This window comes from Hyperoodon ampullatus, assembly GCF_949752795.1.
Source record: "Hyperoodon ampullatus genome assembly, chromosome: 3".
NCBI lineage: Eukaryota > Metazoa > Chordata > Mammalia > Artiodactyla > Ziphiidae > Hyperoodon > Hyperoodon ampullatus.
In genome coordinates, this window is record NC_136916.1 from 92,771,411 (window position 1) to 92,787,072 (window position 15,662).

The 15,662-nt window shown below is 35.3% G+C and overlaps 1 protein-coding gene across 6 annotated transcripts in view; it reads right to left on the bottom strand.

Annotated features, from left to right (window-relative positions):
* Positions 1–481: 481 nt before the first annotated feature.
* The window catches only part of GOLM2 (golgi membrane protein 2), a gene marked incomplete at both ends in the record, with an annotated part of 102,000 nt that continues 86,819 nt past the window's right edge, over positions 482–15,662 (bottom strand). For 3 of the 6 annotated variants that reach the window (XM_079698765.1, XM_079698764.1, XM_079698763.1), the window contains 2 exons: positions 482–594; positions 6,858–7,025. In XM_079698765.1, the coding sequence (XP_079554891.1) occupies positions 524–594; positions 6,858–7,025 (239 nt within the window). The remainder of the gene's footprint in view (positions 595–6,857; positions 7,026–15,662) is intronic. The other 3 variants (XM_079698768.1, XM_079698767.1, XM_079698766.1) reach the window with 1 other exon arrangement.

Genomic DNA, 15,662 nt, shown 5'->3' on the forward strand with positions numbered 1-15,662 from the left:
TTTTGCACATTGCTGCCCAGTGCTTGGCTTCCAGGTTCCCCTCTCTTTCATGCAACTATTCTAGGTATGATTCCTTGAACAGCATGAGATGAGGGGTGGATAGAACAGAACACCTGTTGGGCTAACAAGCATGTATTAGTGTATAAAAAGTTTTCCAGTTGAATAATTGTTCTCTTTGTGGTTATGCTATGTGCAACATATAAACTGTACAATCATTTTTCCTGTTTGTCTATTTGTGGAAAGAATTAGGCTCAATAAAATGTAAAATATACATTAGTTTGCTTTAAATGCAAAGATTACAGTTTTGCTTACTTTGTTTTTGGCTCAACTGTAACATAACCCCAAAGTCTCTGCTTTAATAATACAATATGAAAAGTTCACATATGTACATGGGTACATTCTTTCATTTAAAATTTTCCTTAAATCTATCTCAATGTATCTTTACAACAAAAGTCAAAATCGACAAAGTAGAAATGATTCCATTTTACAGCACTTTAGGTTTTCTGAAGTTTTCCTTTACGGCTTAAAGGGCATCATTGAAACGTTGCTTGCCATAGTCTGCAGGATCCATTTGAAGTTCTTGTTCTTCATCATCTGTAAGGAAAATAATCAGGTATCAAGAATATTATTTTTAAAATCACTTACAGAAATCCAATCAAATAATCTCTCTCTCTCTTTTTTTGCTTCCTTCAGCCTTAATGTAGTTTTCTACTCGTTATCTTACACCTTCTGTAAATGCTGTTCTGTTTCTTAGTTGCTTGGCAAATGAGTGAAAAGTCTGTAACTGTTTTGGAAAATCACTTAATTTTAACAAATCTTTTGATGATAGAGAAAAAAGAAAGAAGGGAAGGAAGAAAAGAGGAAAAGGTGGGGGGAGAGAGAGAAAGGAAAGAAGAAAGGAAGAAGGGAAAAGAAAAGAAAGAGGATGAAAGAAACAAGTAGAGCTAGATAGTTAGCAAAGCTTTAGGGTTCCACAAGCACTGAGGAATTGATCCTTTTACGTAAATATATTATTTCTATATAGATGAAAGTTAGTCCTTTAAATTAAAGCTTTGGTAGAAATCATTCTTTATACATTTTCATGCCTTTAAAAACCAAACATTTTTTCTAATAGTAAAATTAATCCATAGTCATCAAGTAAAAATTAGAAAATAAAAGAAAAATAAAAGTTACTCATGATCCCCAAATTTAGCGTTTTAGTGAATTTCTTTGCTATTCTGCAAATAGCTTACCAGCAACTTCCTAAATGGAGTATGTTAAAAAACAACCTTTTCTTTACCGAAAAGAAAAAAACTATCACACAATATTATTAGACACTAACATCCTCAGAGTCACTTTGAGTAGTTATACTAAATGACTCCATATAGTGCTTCAGAGTTCGACTTATTTGGCTATTGACAGGTTTTTCTGGGTCCTTCTTGGCTATCACTTGTCACTTCACTACTCTCAGCTTAACTACTAACAACAATTCTTCTCTTCCTTTCTAATTTTATAGTTATTTCTATCTTCCAGTTTTGAAATAAGACTGCTCAGAGTATTAAAATTAGTATTTTAATTAGAGCTTAAGAGGTTCCCTTTTTAGTACATGGCTTTTAATGACATCTTTTGGCTCCTCCACAGCCTTAAAAATAACTTTTGTTACTTTCTGGTCCACAGTTACAATTACCCAATAGGTTAGCTTTTGATAGATTGAAGTACTACTATCATAACTGTCTGGGTATATATTTTAAAGAGGGGTTGGATTCCAAATTCATATGTATACTATAGCTATCTCCAATCTATTCTTTTAGGTTTGATAGGTTTTCCACTCTCAGCTTCTCTAGTATATTCTAGGGTAACATTTTGTTCAAGAAAGATGCCATGTGGTGTATGTACTCTGTACGTGTATTTGTATGTACCATGTAGTGTATGTACTATGTATTAACTTTCCATAATGACGTGTTCTTATTTCTTCTTTACATTTAGTTATTAGAAATGCCAAACAAACCAACTTTCTCTCACCTTTCAATAACTTTCCTGTTAAATTTATAGAAATTCTCTTTTAGAATTACAGGCAATCATTCTTCATATTCTAGCAAATTGATCTCATATTTTTAACACTGTAATTCAATAGCAATGATAACCCCAAATCTGTCAGGTGCAAAGGCTGAAATTACATCCATAATCACATTTGTATTTCGAAAATATACTAATCATTCTCTTATCAGAGAACTCTTCGTACTTTAAAAAATTATCTTGGTTTTAAGAAGGAAAATAATCACTGGCACCTCTCCAGAAAGCTCTCCTTAGGACCCATGTTATGGGACCTCACCGTATGGCTATAAACACATCTTTTAGGGCTTTAGTAATTAAATGAAGACAATCACCATGGAGCAGTGGGAAAAGCTACTATATAAAGGAGAATTTCTAGAAATTTACAGGAAAGTTATTCAAAGGAAAAAATGATGTTACTTTTTGAGATTTTTAAATAAATAATTGTAAAGAGAAAACAAGATAACAGCAAAGGTCTAGGAACAGAAAAACAGAACCCTAGTCCTGGCTCAGGCACTTAACAAACATGATCTAGTTCCTAAATCTCTTTAGACTTCTAATTACCTTCTTGGTAGACTAGGGTAACAACTATTTTTCCAACTTCAAAGTAAATTAATGCATAGGAAGGCAGTCTTTACTTCCAAAGTCCTCTATAAATATAAGGAGGAGTTTGTTGGTTTTATTAATTTATACTCTTTAGCAAAGTTTTAATATGGTGCCTTCACATTGCTTTTTCATAATTTCATAGGACTTCTGATTGCCTTTTTCTTACATTGAGCTATCATTTACATTAACTAGAGTCCACTTTCAGTGTAGCTATTCTAACCAGAATTCAAGTTTCTACCAACAACCTCTTTGCATTTATCTGTGACAAAACTACCTAACCAAATCTGATATACAATAACAGCCACTAAATACAATTATATGGACTAATATTTTATTTCATTTTACAAAGAAGCAAAATCTGTAAATAACTCATCAACATAAAGTGACTATTAAATATAAAGATATTTATAATTTATCAAATAATTTCTAAATTCCCTCTTAAGTCAAGAAAGGACCACCTCCATAAAGCAAGCTCTACCAAGCAAGAATGCCTTGGGGAAATAAGGCAGTGAGCCTCCATTAAAATGTACAAATTAATCCACAGGCCAAAGTGCAATTGTCCTCTAAAGCAGGCAAGCCAGGGAAAAAACTCTATACTTGCTTTTACTTTTTAAAAAATTATTTTATTCAACACTTACACAGTGATTACAGTGTGAAAGATCCTGTTCTAAGTGCTGAATAAATATTTAAATCATATAATCCACATAACAATTGTTGAGTTAGGTAACTATATTTATCCCTATTTTACAGATGAGGATTTCAAGGCATAGAGGTATAGGTAATTCACAAGGTCACAGAGCTAGTAAGTGGTGGAGCTAGGATTAAAATCTAGGCAGTCTGGCTCCAGAATCCAGGCACTTAGGTACTATGCTAAACTTCGTTCCATAGGTATACTTAGTAATGTGCATTTCATATTCTATTAAACAAACTTGGAACTTCTATGGAATTAAAGATAAGAGTAAAGGGAATTTGTAAACATCCATATCCTTTTTATAATAAAGAATGAATTAAAAGATATATCTATCAGATGTGTAGTGTTTCCAGAGTTAATCTTTTAGTTAACGTTTTCATTGGATCACTAACAGAAGTCAGGGAAAAAATGTTTACACCAATGTAAATAAAATAATGTTTCTTTTAGGATGCTTCAGGAAACCAGGAATTAAAAATCAAAATAAACCAGTACTGTAAACACAGGAAAAACAGGCTTCACTTAATTCTACAGAAAACACTCTGCAGGCAGTACTGACCCAAATGATCAATATGCACAAACAGGCATCAGAGATGAAGCTGGAATTCTTTAGCTCCCTATTGGCACAGATGCTGTCAAAGCCTCCATTTCATAATCCAGAATTTCTGAGACCAAAGTCAGTGTCTTTAGCTGAAGCTAGAACCTCAGTCCTGCTGCTGGAACGTCTAATACTAGGGACCCAACAGCTTGAGAAAAAACAAAACAAAACAAAAAAACACAACTGCTTCTAATACCAGGGAGAGCAGAGCAGAGCCCCTACTGGTAGAAACATTAAAGTGCTTCTGAAGTGCATGCTTCAATTTTTGAAATCTCTGGCTGCAGAGTTTCAATGGGAGCATAAATTTCCACTTTTCTTTCTAGGGTTTGGGGGAAGATATTATTTTAGACATGCTGAAATATGAAACACATTTGTCCCTAATACTTGTGTTACAGTGAATCCACTATGAATGTGACCACAAAATTTTAGAACTAAGAAGGATCATCTATGTATTCAACACCCTTACATTACAGATGAAGAAATGGTGGCCCAGAGAGTATAAGTGACTAGAAAAGCAATACACAGCTGGTCTCCTAATTCTAAGGCTAATGGTTTTTTCCACTCTACTGCCTGCTTTCGCTGCAAGTGCAAACTGACCTAGGAACCCAACCATTATTTTTACACTGAAGCTATGAAGAAATGCTTTTAAATACTCTAACTTAATAATAAACATTTGGAATACATATTGTTGATAAACTAGGGAAGAACCACAATTCTCCCTCTCCACTTTTTAGACAGTTAATACTATACCTAAAGAATATCTGAAAACATGTTTAAAATTATTTGGTATTAAATATCCAAGTCTCCAGTATTCCTTTTTAGTCAGTTCACCCAAACTTCTCTCTCTGTATTTGCTGGAGCAGATGTTCTTACATCTTTCTCTTCCCTATGATAAAGGAGTCCCTTGGTAGCTGCACTATCCTTCTGCTGCTATTATCTAGTGAACCTCAAAATGGGATAAAAGAATGTTAAATGGCAACCTCCAGCTCAAGTAAGATTCACTTGCAAATGAGGAAACACCCAAATTTAACCATCCCCTCCCTACTTCATTGAGAATATCATCTTAGGTCATTTCCTTATATTCCTTAGAATCAATGGATTTATTCTCTTGTGAAAGGAAAAGGAGGGGTTGCATGAGGGTACTGGGGACCTAAAGTAGAAAGTGGCAATGAGAACCAGGGGTGGGAGAGGGAGAAGAGCATAGGAAAGAGAGAGAGAAGGCACTGAAGATAAATGTATCTATTATGGATAAAAATCATAAAAACATCAAACGAGAATTTTGTGATAAAAGTCATCAACATTAAGATAGTCAAAATATAAGAAATAATTTTCAATATCACTGAAATTAATTGTTCTAATAAAAACCTCAAAATTATACAATGAGATGATAGAAGCTTCTATGAAAGAAAAACAGAGAATGTTTAAAGTGTAAACCAAGCAAGATTATAAGACCAGAAGTTAATGGGTTATTAACCTAGTCACAGTTGTAAGAATAAAAACTCAATGAGAAAGGCATAAAATGATCAGTTAACAGTATTTATTGAGGGTCCTAGGTACGCTAAGGACTACTGCGGGGGTGGGGGATGAATATGAAGGCAGAAAAGGATACAAACAAAATAGAAGGCAAAGTAAATGAAAATTCCTGCCCTCCAAGAGCTTACAATCTAATTGGTGATACGATATGCATGCATGAAAAAGCCTTAAAACTAAGTTATAAATAATTGCAAATAAATATAATCCAAACAAATTACAAAAGCAATGAGAAAGAAATGGTAAGATTTATGAAAAATGGATGAGATCGTAGAAAAATGGATGAGCACAATATTTTCATTGATACCAAAAAGTGTTTGAAATTTCTCATTAACATCCGTATATAACTCCTAGCATTTATTAATCTCTTTCTAATCCAATAACCATTCTTCCCAAACTAGAATGTACTAACAAAATAATGCCTGGGTGGAAGTCAGAGTCTCTAGTTTTCCTTTTCCTATTAACTATGTAGTATTCTAGGAGAACTATATTTTCTTCTGAGTTTTATAGAAACAATTCTTGTCAGGAACCTAAATAAAATTTAATTACTTTAAAAAGAGTTAAGGAAGAAATCAAGACAGGTTACATTGAAAAATATTTCATGCAACATATTATAAAATTGAATACTTCACACATTAAGTTCATAATCAATTTTTATAGAAAAGAGAAAAAGCTCCATAAATGCTACTAAATGATATAAGCAGGCAGAAAACAGGCCTAAGAACTTGCAATAAAGTAACATACTCTGATATGCATGCGTGGGTAGGGGTGCATGCAAACAAGGAGATTCTGAACTTTCACTAAGTTAAAAGTTCAGAAGGAACACAGTTAACAAGGAAAATATGTTGAATCTGTGTATTAAACACAAAACAGACAAATCTTCACAAACTGATTGTTTAGTATAAATTTTAAGCCTCTCAGAACAAATTTCAAAAACAGCCTTCCTATGCTGAATCATTAGTGAAATAATCTTGTTTTCAGTGTGGATGAGACCATTCCCTTTGTGGCTGTCTGGTTAATATCTGTACTTAGAATGATGAAATGCTTTCAGATGAGAAATTGGAAAATATTTTTTTCTGGGAGTATTTGCCTTAGGTAAAGTCTAGAGCCATTTTAAACAATTTAATTCTAAAATTTCTGAACAGTCTGAGTTTCAGATTGTAACTATAAACACTAATACATATCACGTAATAACTAAAAATGAAAAAAATTAAAATGATTTATTTAAAGGTCTACAAATACCACTATCATAAAATTGTTTTCAAAATAAAATTGAAAAACTGCACAGAACCTCTCTGTATTAAGACTGTACTGCTATTAGTGGGGAAAATTCTACACAAATTCAACCAAAAAACTTAGAGGTGGGTTTCACGGTCACAGCATGGAGGCCAGGCCCATGCTCACCTTGGACGTCTTCCTCTCCACCATCACCATCTTCTTCCTCATTGTAAGCCAGCTCAGCTTGCTTGTCTGCCTCATACTCACCTACGTTACCATCATCCCCATTATAATCCGCCAGTTTAGAGCCATGCTGCGGATCAACAGGGGATTCATTCTCATCAAAGAATCGGCCTGTGAAGTAGGTAGAGGATTAATTCAAGAGTGAAGAGAGAAGAAAAGAAGGGACCTATACTGGAGGTAGACCAGAAAGTAGACAAGTGAAACCTGGCAATTTTCAGGATACTGGTTATAAAAAAAAGATACACTTTCTGAAGGTTATCCAAGATAAAAGGAAATAAGAATGAAGATTGAAAATAATTTTATTTAAGAATTTCTCTTTTGTGTTAATTCCAGTACTTGCTGCTTAAGGTTTGAATGTTTTCTTAAAGAAAAGGGCACGGGCTTCTCTGGTGGCACAGTGGTTGAGAGTCCGTCTGCCGATGCAGAGGACACGGGTTCGTGCCCCGGTCCGGGAAGATCCCACATGCCGCGGAGCGGCGAGGCCCGTGAGCCATGGCCGCTGAGCCTGCGCGTCCGGAGCCTGTGCTCCGCAACGGGAGAGGCCACAACAGTGAGAGGCCCACGTACCGCAAAAAAGAAAGAAAGAAAAGGGCACAATTTTCAGAACTGTTTTCCTAATAACCAACAACTTCTCTGATAGAAGTATACAAATACTTCTGATAGAAGTATTTGTCTAATTTAACACTTTAGGAGAAGAATAAATAATTTTATTACTAGATACTTGAAATCTGTAGTTGTTTACTGCTTTGTGAAATATAACTTTCCACGAATAATTCTGATAACTTTTCTTATCAGAATAAATGAGTGCCGTGTAGGCTAGTTTCTTCTTGGAAAATAAGACAAACTAACACACTGGAGGGCTATTTTAAGTTTCTTCACTAACAGTGATTCACTATAGTCATGGATTTCCAAGGAGGGATAGCAAAGAGAGTAAACTATCAGAATTCCTAGTGGTATGTGTTTTGAAAAACATCCCGAAGTAATTCTGATTTATTCTTTCTCATTTCCTGAACCATATTTCTAAAAGTCAATGACAGAGGAAGCTTAAGAAAGTTGACCGACATGAGGCTGTTATATTATACACATTCATAGCAATTAGAAATCAAGAAGAGCAACAGACATAATACCTACTGTAGAAAGCTATTCAACAGTATTCAACAAATGGACATTGAAAATAAAAATGCTAGGCAAACTAAGGTGTGACTCACAGCACAAGTTAAACTCTACTTTGACACTGAAGTGGCAAAAAAGTAAATTTTAGTAAATCCCTAAAATATGAATAACATTAACTTACTGATGATGTAAGAATTAAGACTTTTTTAGAAATTATAAACACTTTCTATGATAGGTTTAAAATTTTTCAAATTATATTTTTAAAATTCACATTGCAATGAGACAAACTTCCTCTGCTTCAAAAGAAAAGTTAAGTACAAAGAGAAAGAATTATGGAGGTATTGGTCAATTCTACAGATGGCTCACCACATCATCAGGCCAATATATTTCTAACTGCTGTGTAAAGAGTCATTCAGGAAATATCAAAATACATAAACAGCTTATACAACTCAATATCAAAAACACAAACAACCTGATTAAAAAATGGGCTGAATAAACATTTTTCCAAAGAAGACATACAGATGGCCAACAGGCACATGAAAAGATGCTCAACAACGCTAATTATTAGAGAAATGCAAATCAAAACCACAATGAGGTATTACCTCACACCGATCAGAATGGCTATCATCAAAAAGTCTATAAATAATAAATGCTGGAAAGGGTGTGGAGAAAAGGGAATTGTTGTGCACTGTTGGTGGGAAAGTAAATTGGTGCAGCCACTGTGGAAAACAGCATGGAAGTTCCTTAAAAAACTAAAAATAGGGCTTCCCTGGTGGCTCAGTGGTTAAGAATCCACGTGCCAATGCAGGGGACACGGGTTCGAGCCCTGGTCTGGGAAGATCCCACATGCCGCGGAGCAACTAAGCCCATGCGCCACAACTACTGAGCCTGCACTCTAGAGCCCGCGAGCCACAAGTACTGAGCCAGCATGCTGCAACTACTGAAGCCCACACGCCTAGAGCCCACGCTCCGCAACAAGAGAAGCCACAATAAGAAGCCTGTGCACCACAATGAAGAGTAGCCCCCACTCACCACAACTAGAGAAAGCCTGTGCACAGCCAACGAAGACCCAACACAGCCAAAAATAAATAAAATTAATTAATTAATTTAAAAACCTAAAAACTAAAAATGGGGCTTCCCTGGTGGCACAGTGGTTAAGAATCTGCCTGCCAATGCAGGGGACACGGTTCAAGCCCTGGTCCTGGAAGATCCCACATGCTGTGGAGCAACTAAGCCTGTGCGCCACAACTACTGAGCCTGCTCTCTAGATCCCACAATCCACAACTACTGAGCCCGCATGCCACAACTACTGAAGCCTGTGCACCTAGAGCCCATGCACTGAAACAAGAGAAGCCACTGCAATGAGAAGCCTGCTCACTGCAACAAAGAGTAGCCCCTACTCACCGCAACTAGAGAGAGCCCGCGCACAGCAACGAAGACCCAAGGCAGCCTAAAATAAATTTAAAAAATAAAACAAAACAAAAAAACCCCTAAAAACAGGGACTTCCCTGGCAGTCCAGTGGTTAAGATTCTGCACTCCCAATGCAGGGGGCACAGGTTTGATCCCTGGTCGGGGAACTAAGATCCCACATTTGGCACCGTGTGGCCTAAAAAAAACAAACTACTATATAATCCAGCAATTTCAGTCTTGGGTATATATCTGAAGAAAATGCAAACACTAATTCAAAAAGATACATGTACCCCGCAATGTTCATAGCAGTATTATTTACAATAGCCAAGATACGGAAGCAATCTAAGTGTCCATCAATAGATGAATGGATAAAGATGTGGTATATATATACAATGGAATACTACTTAACCATAAAAAAGAATGAAAATTTTGCCATTTGCAACAACATGGATGGACAGGGAGGGTATTATACTTAGTGAAATAAGTCAGACAGAGAAAGATACATACTGTATGTTATCACTTATACGTGGAATCTAAAAAATAAAACAAACTAATGAATATAACAGAAACAGACTTGCAGATACAAAGAACAAACTAGCAACAACGAAGACCCAACACAGCCAAAAAAAACAAACTAGTGGTTACCAGTGGGGAGAGAAAAGCAGGGCGGTGCAAGATAGGGGTAGGGGATTAAGAAGTACAAAGTACTATATATAGAATAAATAAGCTATAAGGATATATTGTCCAACACCGGGAATAGAGCCAACATTTTATAATAACGTTAAATGGAGCATAATCTATAAAAATTTTGAATCACCATGTTGTACACTTGAATATAATGTAATATTGTAAATCAGCTATACCACAATAAAAAAAATAGTCAATCAGGAAAATAGTTAAAGAACAAATCATACTCACATAGGCTTTTTTTTGGCGGGGGGGCAATTTACAACAGGAGACTGAAGTAAATGGGGATAATAAAAAAGAGCATAAAGTCATCTTAAATCTATTCTAGAATAGAGTTGGGTATGTACAATAAATAAATGGAAAAGTTGATAAAACAGAGTAAGAGAAAAGAAATGGATATACAAGAGTTAAGAAGGAATAAGAGTAAGAATAGAAGAATGGGTAAGCTATTTGTGAGAAAGACTCTGTCTCCTAATGATAGTAATACAAAACAAAACATTTTGGTGTCTTTTATTATTATGTTTCTCTAATGATAAAATAAATGATGCCAATGTAAGAGAGAAAAAAGGGAGATTTATAGAAATCTATATTTTCTTTTTTTTTTTTTTTTTTTTTTTTTTGTGGTATGCGGGCCTCTCACTGTTGTGGCCTCTCCCGTTGCGGAGCACAGGCTCCGGATGCGCAGGCTCAGCAGCCATGGCCCACGGGCCCAGCCGCTCCGCGGCATATGGGATCCTCCCAGACCGGGGCACGAACCCGTATCCCCTGCATCGGCAGGCGGACTCTCAACCACTGCGCCACCAGGGAGGCCCTATATTTTCTTTTTTTAATATGCAATATTATGGACAAAATACCTGGAGCAGTTAAATCATCTTTATGCAATGTGAAATTGCTGTTTTAAATATATAAACATTTTGATACGGTAGTTATTAGTGAGTTTCTCAAGGTACACTATTTCCTCCAAGAAAATATTTTCATTTTTTATGAGAATTATGAAATATAGAAGACCAAAAAATTAGTCTAAAAAGTTATTGCAAAATATAGTTAATATAACTAATATTATAAGACATGGTATATTAATCAAAGAAATGGTCGACTTGTACCTATTATAATATTCCAACAGAACAATTTACAAAGTTTCTTCTCTTTTTTTTTTAAAGGTGTTTGGTGTTCTGACTAGCCTGAATTCAGTCATAAAATTTCCATACTACAATTACAGTGACCTACAGAGATAATAAGAAAATCACTAACAAGAATGGATGACCACAATAATAATTCATACAGTACAATAGATAACAAGAGACAATAAAACAGAGCCAACTACATAAAATTGCCAGTCAAGTTGGGGATATCAAACTTCATAGTAGACAGTGAATGAATATGACTATATAAATAAAATGCATGATGCTGATCAATATAACAGACTGCTAAATTATATAATTATTAGGCATCATATTTGCAAAAAATTATACAAGGGAGAAATCAGTGTGGGTTAGAGCTAGAAAGGAAGGTTTCAAAAAAGAGGCAATCAGGTTTCTATAGTGTAGTGGTTATCATGTTTGCCTCACAAAAGAGAGGCAAATATATTGGACCATGACAGAGAGAAGGAAAGGAGCATTCAAATAAGAATGAAGATGGAGTATTCAGGAGACAGTAAAGAGATTAATTTGACTGGATTTATATTAGAAAGCAGAAAGATGAAGTTTGAAAGATGAAGTTTGAATTGAGAATAATTATGGAAGACCTTTAAAGTCAGAGATTTTAAAAGGCTTCTTATATCTACTTCACAAGGTCATTGTACATTACAAAGAAAGGCTTGTCTTCAGGACTGGTCCTTGGCTTGATTGTGGGATATAACTTCTGAGCCCTTGAGCCATGCTTACCAGTTTGACTGGACAAAATTTATCCTAATGAAGTGATTCATGGTGAATATTTGTTTTTGCTAGGTGGAGGCAGGCAGGTCTAGAGTCTGAATAGCTAACCTCACGTGGGCACTACATGACTACATGAGGATACTACATGAATGACCCCCAATAAAAACCCTGGACACCAAGGATCACATGAGCTTCCCTGGTTGGCAACACTTCACATGTGTTTTGTCACACTTCTTTGCTGGAGACTGGAAGGAGACACCTGGAAGCTTACATCTGCTTTTTCCTGGACCTTGCTCCATGAGCCTTTCCATTTAACAAGTTTAATCTCTGTCCTTCTGCTGTACTAAACTATAACTGTGAGTATTATAACTCCTCTGGGTCCTGTGAACTCTTCTATTGAATCATCAAGCCTCAGGGTGGTCTTGGGGGACTCCCAGCACAGCATCTTAATATATCTGTTCTGCAACTTGCTTTATTCCCTCCACATTATGCTTTTGAGATTTACCCACATTGATAAATGTAGCTTTATTCATTTATTTTAACTCCAATGTGATCCCACTGTATGTCTGGTACATACACCTTGATATTATCATACTGATGATTATTTGTTTTCAATTTTCAATGTAATAAACAATAAATATTCTTGTACATGCCTCCTTATATATAAGAACGCTTGTAGGTAACATTAGGTGCTAAATTGCATGGTATGTACATCTTCTCACTCTTATGATTGATCTTTTGATTAACAAAAGTTCTTAATTTTAATAAAGCCCAATTTATCATCTTTTTCATTTATGGTTAGCTTTTTGGGGGGCTTATCTGGTTTTAGAAATCTTTGCCTACTCCACATCATGAATATATTCTCCTGTTTTCCTCCAGAAGTTTCATTAGCTTAAAATTTTAAATCTGCAATCTATCTTGAATTTAATTCTGTGTATTGTGTGAGATAGGGGAGCCAAGGTTATTATTTTTCCATTTGGCTATCCAACTGACCCAGTACTATTTATTGAAAAGGCTATCCTTCCCCCCATTGCATTGCAGTATCAACTCTGTCATAAATCAAGTGACCATATATATGTAGTCAGTTCCCGTATTCTCTGTTCTGTTCCATTGGTCCATTTGTCCGTTCCTGTGCAAATACCACACTGTCTGAATTACTTTATCAATAACAGTTTCTATAGTAAGTCTTGATATCTGGTAGTGGACATCAATAAGTTTTTTTCTCCTTATAGATTGTCTTGGCTATTCTTAGCAAGACATATATAAGTATAGCTGAATCACTTTGCTGTATACCTGAAAGTAACACAACATTGTAAATCAACTATACATCAAGTAAAAAAAGTTACCTGCAAAAAGCTAAAAAAAAGTTTAAAAATTTCATTTTATATGTTTACTGCTGACATATAGAAATGCAATTTTTATATTAATCCTATATCTAATAACTTTGCTAAATATATTTAATAGTTTGTAAATTGGTTTTGAATTTTCTACATAAAAATCATCTTAATATCAGTTTTGTCAGCTTTATTTATTCCTTTCTAATCTCTACACTGTTTATTTTCTTTTCTTGTACTTTATGTCATTGACTAGGACCTACAGTGAAAAGCTGAATGAAAGTGATGATAATGGTTATCCTAGTCATCTTCTGGATTTCAGGGGAAAGTTTTTTCTTTTTTTTTAAAGTATCAGTTGTCTTCCAGTGATCTGACTCTTACTTACTTTATTTATTTATTTATTTATTTATGGCTGTGTTGGGTCTTCGTTTCTGTGTGAGGGCTTTCTCTAGTTGCAGCAAGCGGGGGCCACTCTTCATCGCGGTGCGCGGGCCTTTCACTATCGCGGCCTCTCTTGTTGCGGAGCACAGGTTCCAGACACGCAGGCTCAGTAGTTGTGGCTCATGGGCCTAGTTGCTCCGTGGCAGGTGGGATCTTCCCAGACCAGGGCTTGAACCCGTGTCGCCTGCATTGGCAGGCAGATTCTCAACCACTGCGCCACCAGGGAAGCCCCTTAGGGGAAAGTTTTTGATAGTTCACCATTAAGTATGATGCTTGTGATAGGATCTTGGCAGATACTCTTTATCAGATTAAGAAAATTACCTTCTAATCCTAGTTTGCTTAGAGTTTGTTGTTTTTAAGGAATATAGGTTGAATTTCCTCAAATGCTTTCTTTGCACGTATTGAGATGATTATTTGATTTTTCTCATATTTGGTGAATGTGGTAAATAACATAGACTGCTTTTCAAATATTAAATAACCTTGCATTTTGAGAATAAATCCAACATGGGCATTATGTATATAATTTTTATCTACCTTTGGACTTGATTTACTAACACTTTTAAAAGATTCTTTATATCTATGTCAATAAGAGGGACTGTCGTATAATTTTCTTTTTTCATAGCATCCTTAGTTTTGCTATCCAACTTATGGCTAGCTTCATAAAATAAGTTGGGAAGTGTGTCCACCTTTTCAGTTCTCTGAAAGAGTTCTTGCTAGATTGGCTGCATTTCTTCCTTAAATGTTTGGAAGAATTCACCAGTGAAACCATATGGGCATGAAAATTTCATTAAGGGAAAGTTTTAAATTACAGATTCAATATATATATATTTTTTTGCGGTATGTGGGCCTCTCACTGTTGTGGCCTCTCCCATTGCGGAGCACAGGCTCTGGACGCGCAGGCTCAGCGGCCATGGCTCACGGGCGTAGCCACTCCGCAGCATGTGGGATCTTCCTTGACCAGGGCACGAACCCGTGTCCCCTGCATTGGCAGGCAGACTCTCAATCACTGCACCACCAGGGAAGCCCATCAATATTTTAAATAGACATGGGGCTATTCAGATTTTCCTTACCTTCTTGAGCTAGTTTTGTATACAGGTGTTCTTCTAGGATATTGTCCATTTCTTCTAAATTTTCAAATGTTTCATTTTCAATTAGTGTTTCAAACACTAATTCATAATACCTCACTAAATATCTTCTAATATTGTTATTTGTAGGCTCTATATTGATGCTCTCTTTTTCATTCCTGGTATTGTTAATTTGTGCTGTCTCTTTCGTCTTGATCTGTGCTAGGGGTCTTATTTTCACTAGTCTTTTCAAAGAACCAGTTTTTGGTTTTGTTGATTTAATTATCAATTTTATACAGTGATCCTGAGTTTAGTAATCTAGCTAAACTTTCTTATTATTTAAAGCAGCATCTCTTTTGGGATGTGGTGAGACTTTTGATTACCTATTCAACTTATTTAATAGTTATTGGTTTACTAAAATTTTCAAACCTTCTTGAGCTAATTTTTGTAATTAATTTTCCAGAAAACTATTCATTTGATCTAAGTTTTCAAATTTATTGTCCAAGTTTATAGAATATTATTTATTTTATCTCTTCTATTTTTCTTCATTAATATTACTAGGGGTATGTTTATCTTAAGTTTTTTGTGGTTTTCTTTTTTGCTCCTAATTATTTTTCATTTTCCATTTCATTTATAACTGCTCTTGTCTTTTATTTTTTCCTCCCTTCTACATTCTTTAGGTTTCCTTTGTGATTTTTTTGCTCCCTCTTTCTCTGAGCTAGATTTGCTTAGTTTCTAACCCCAACTTAGCTACTTACTAGCTAAGTAGTCTTGAAAGTGTTATGAAACTTCTTTGTGGGACTTCCTTGGTGGTCCAGTGGTTA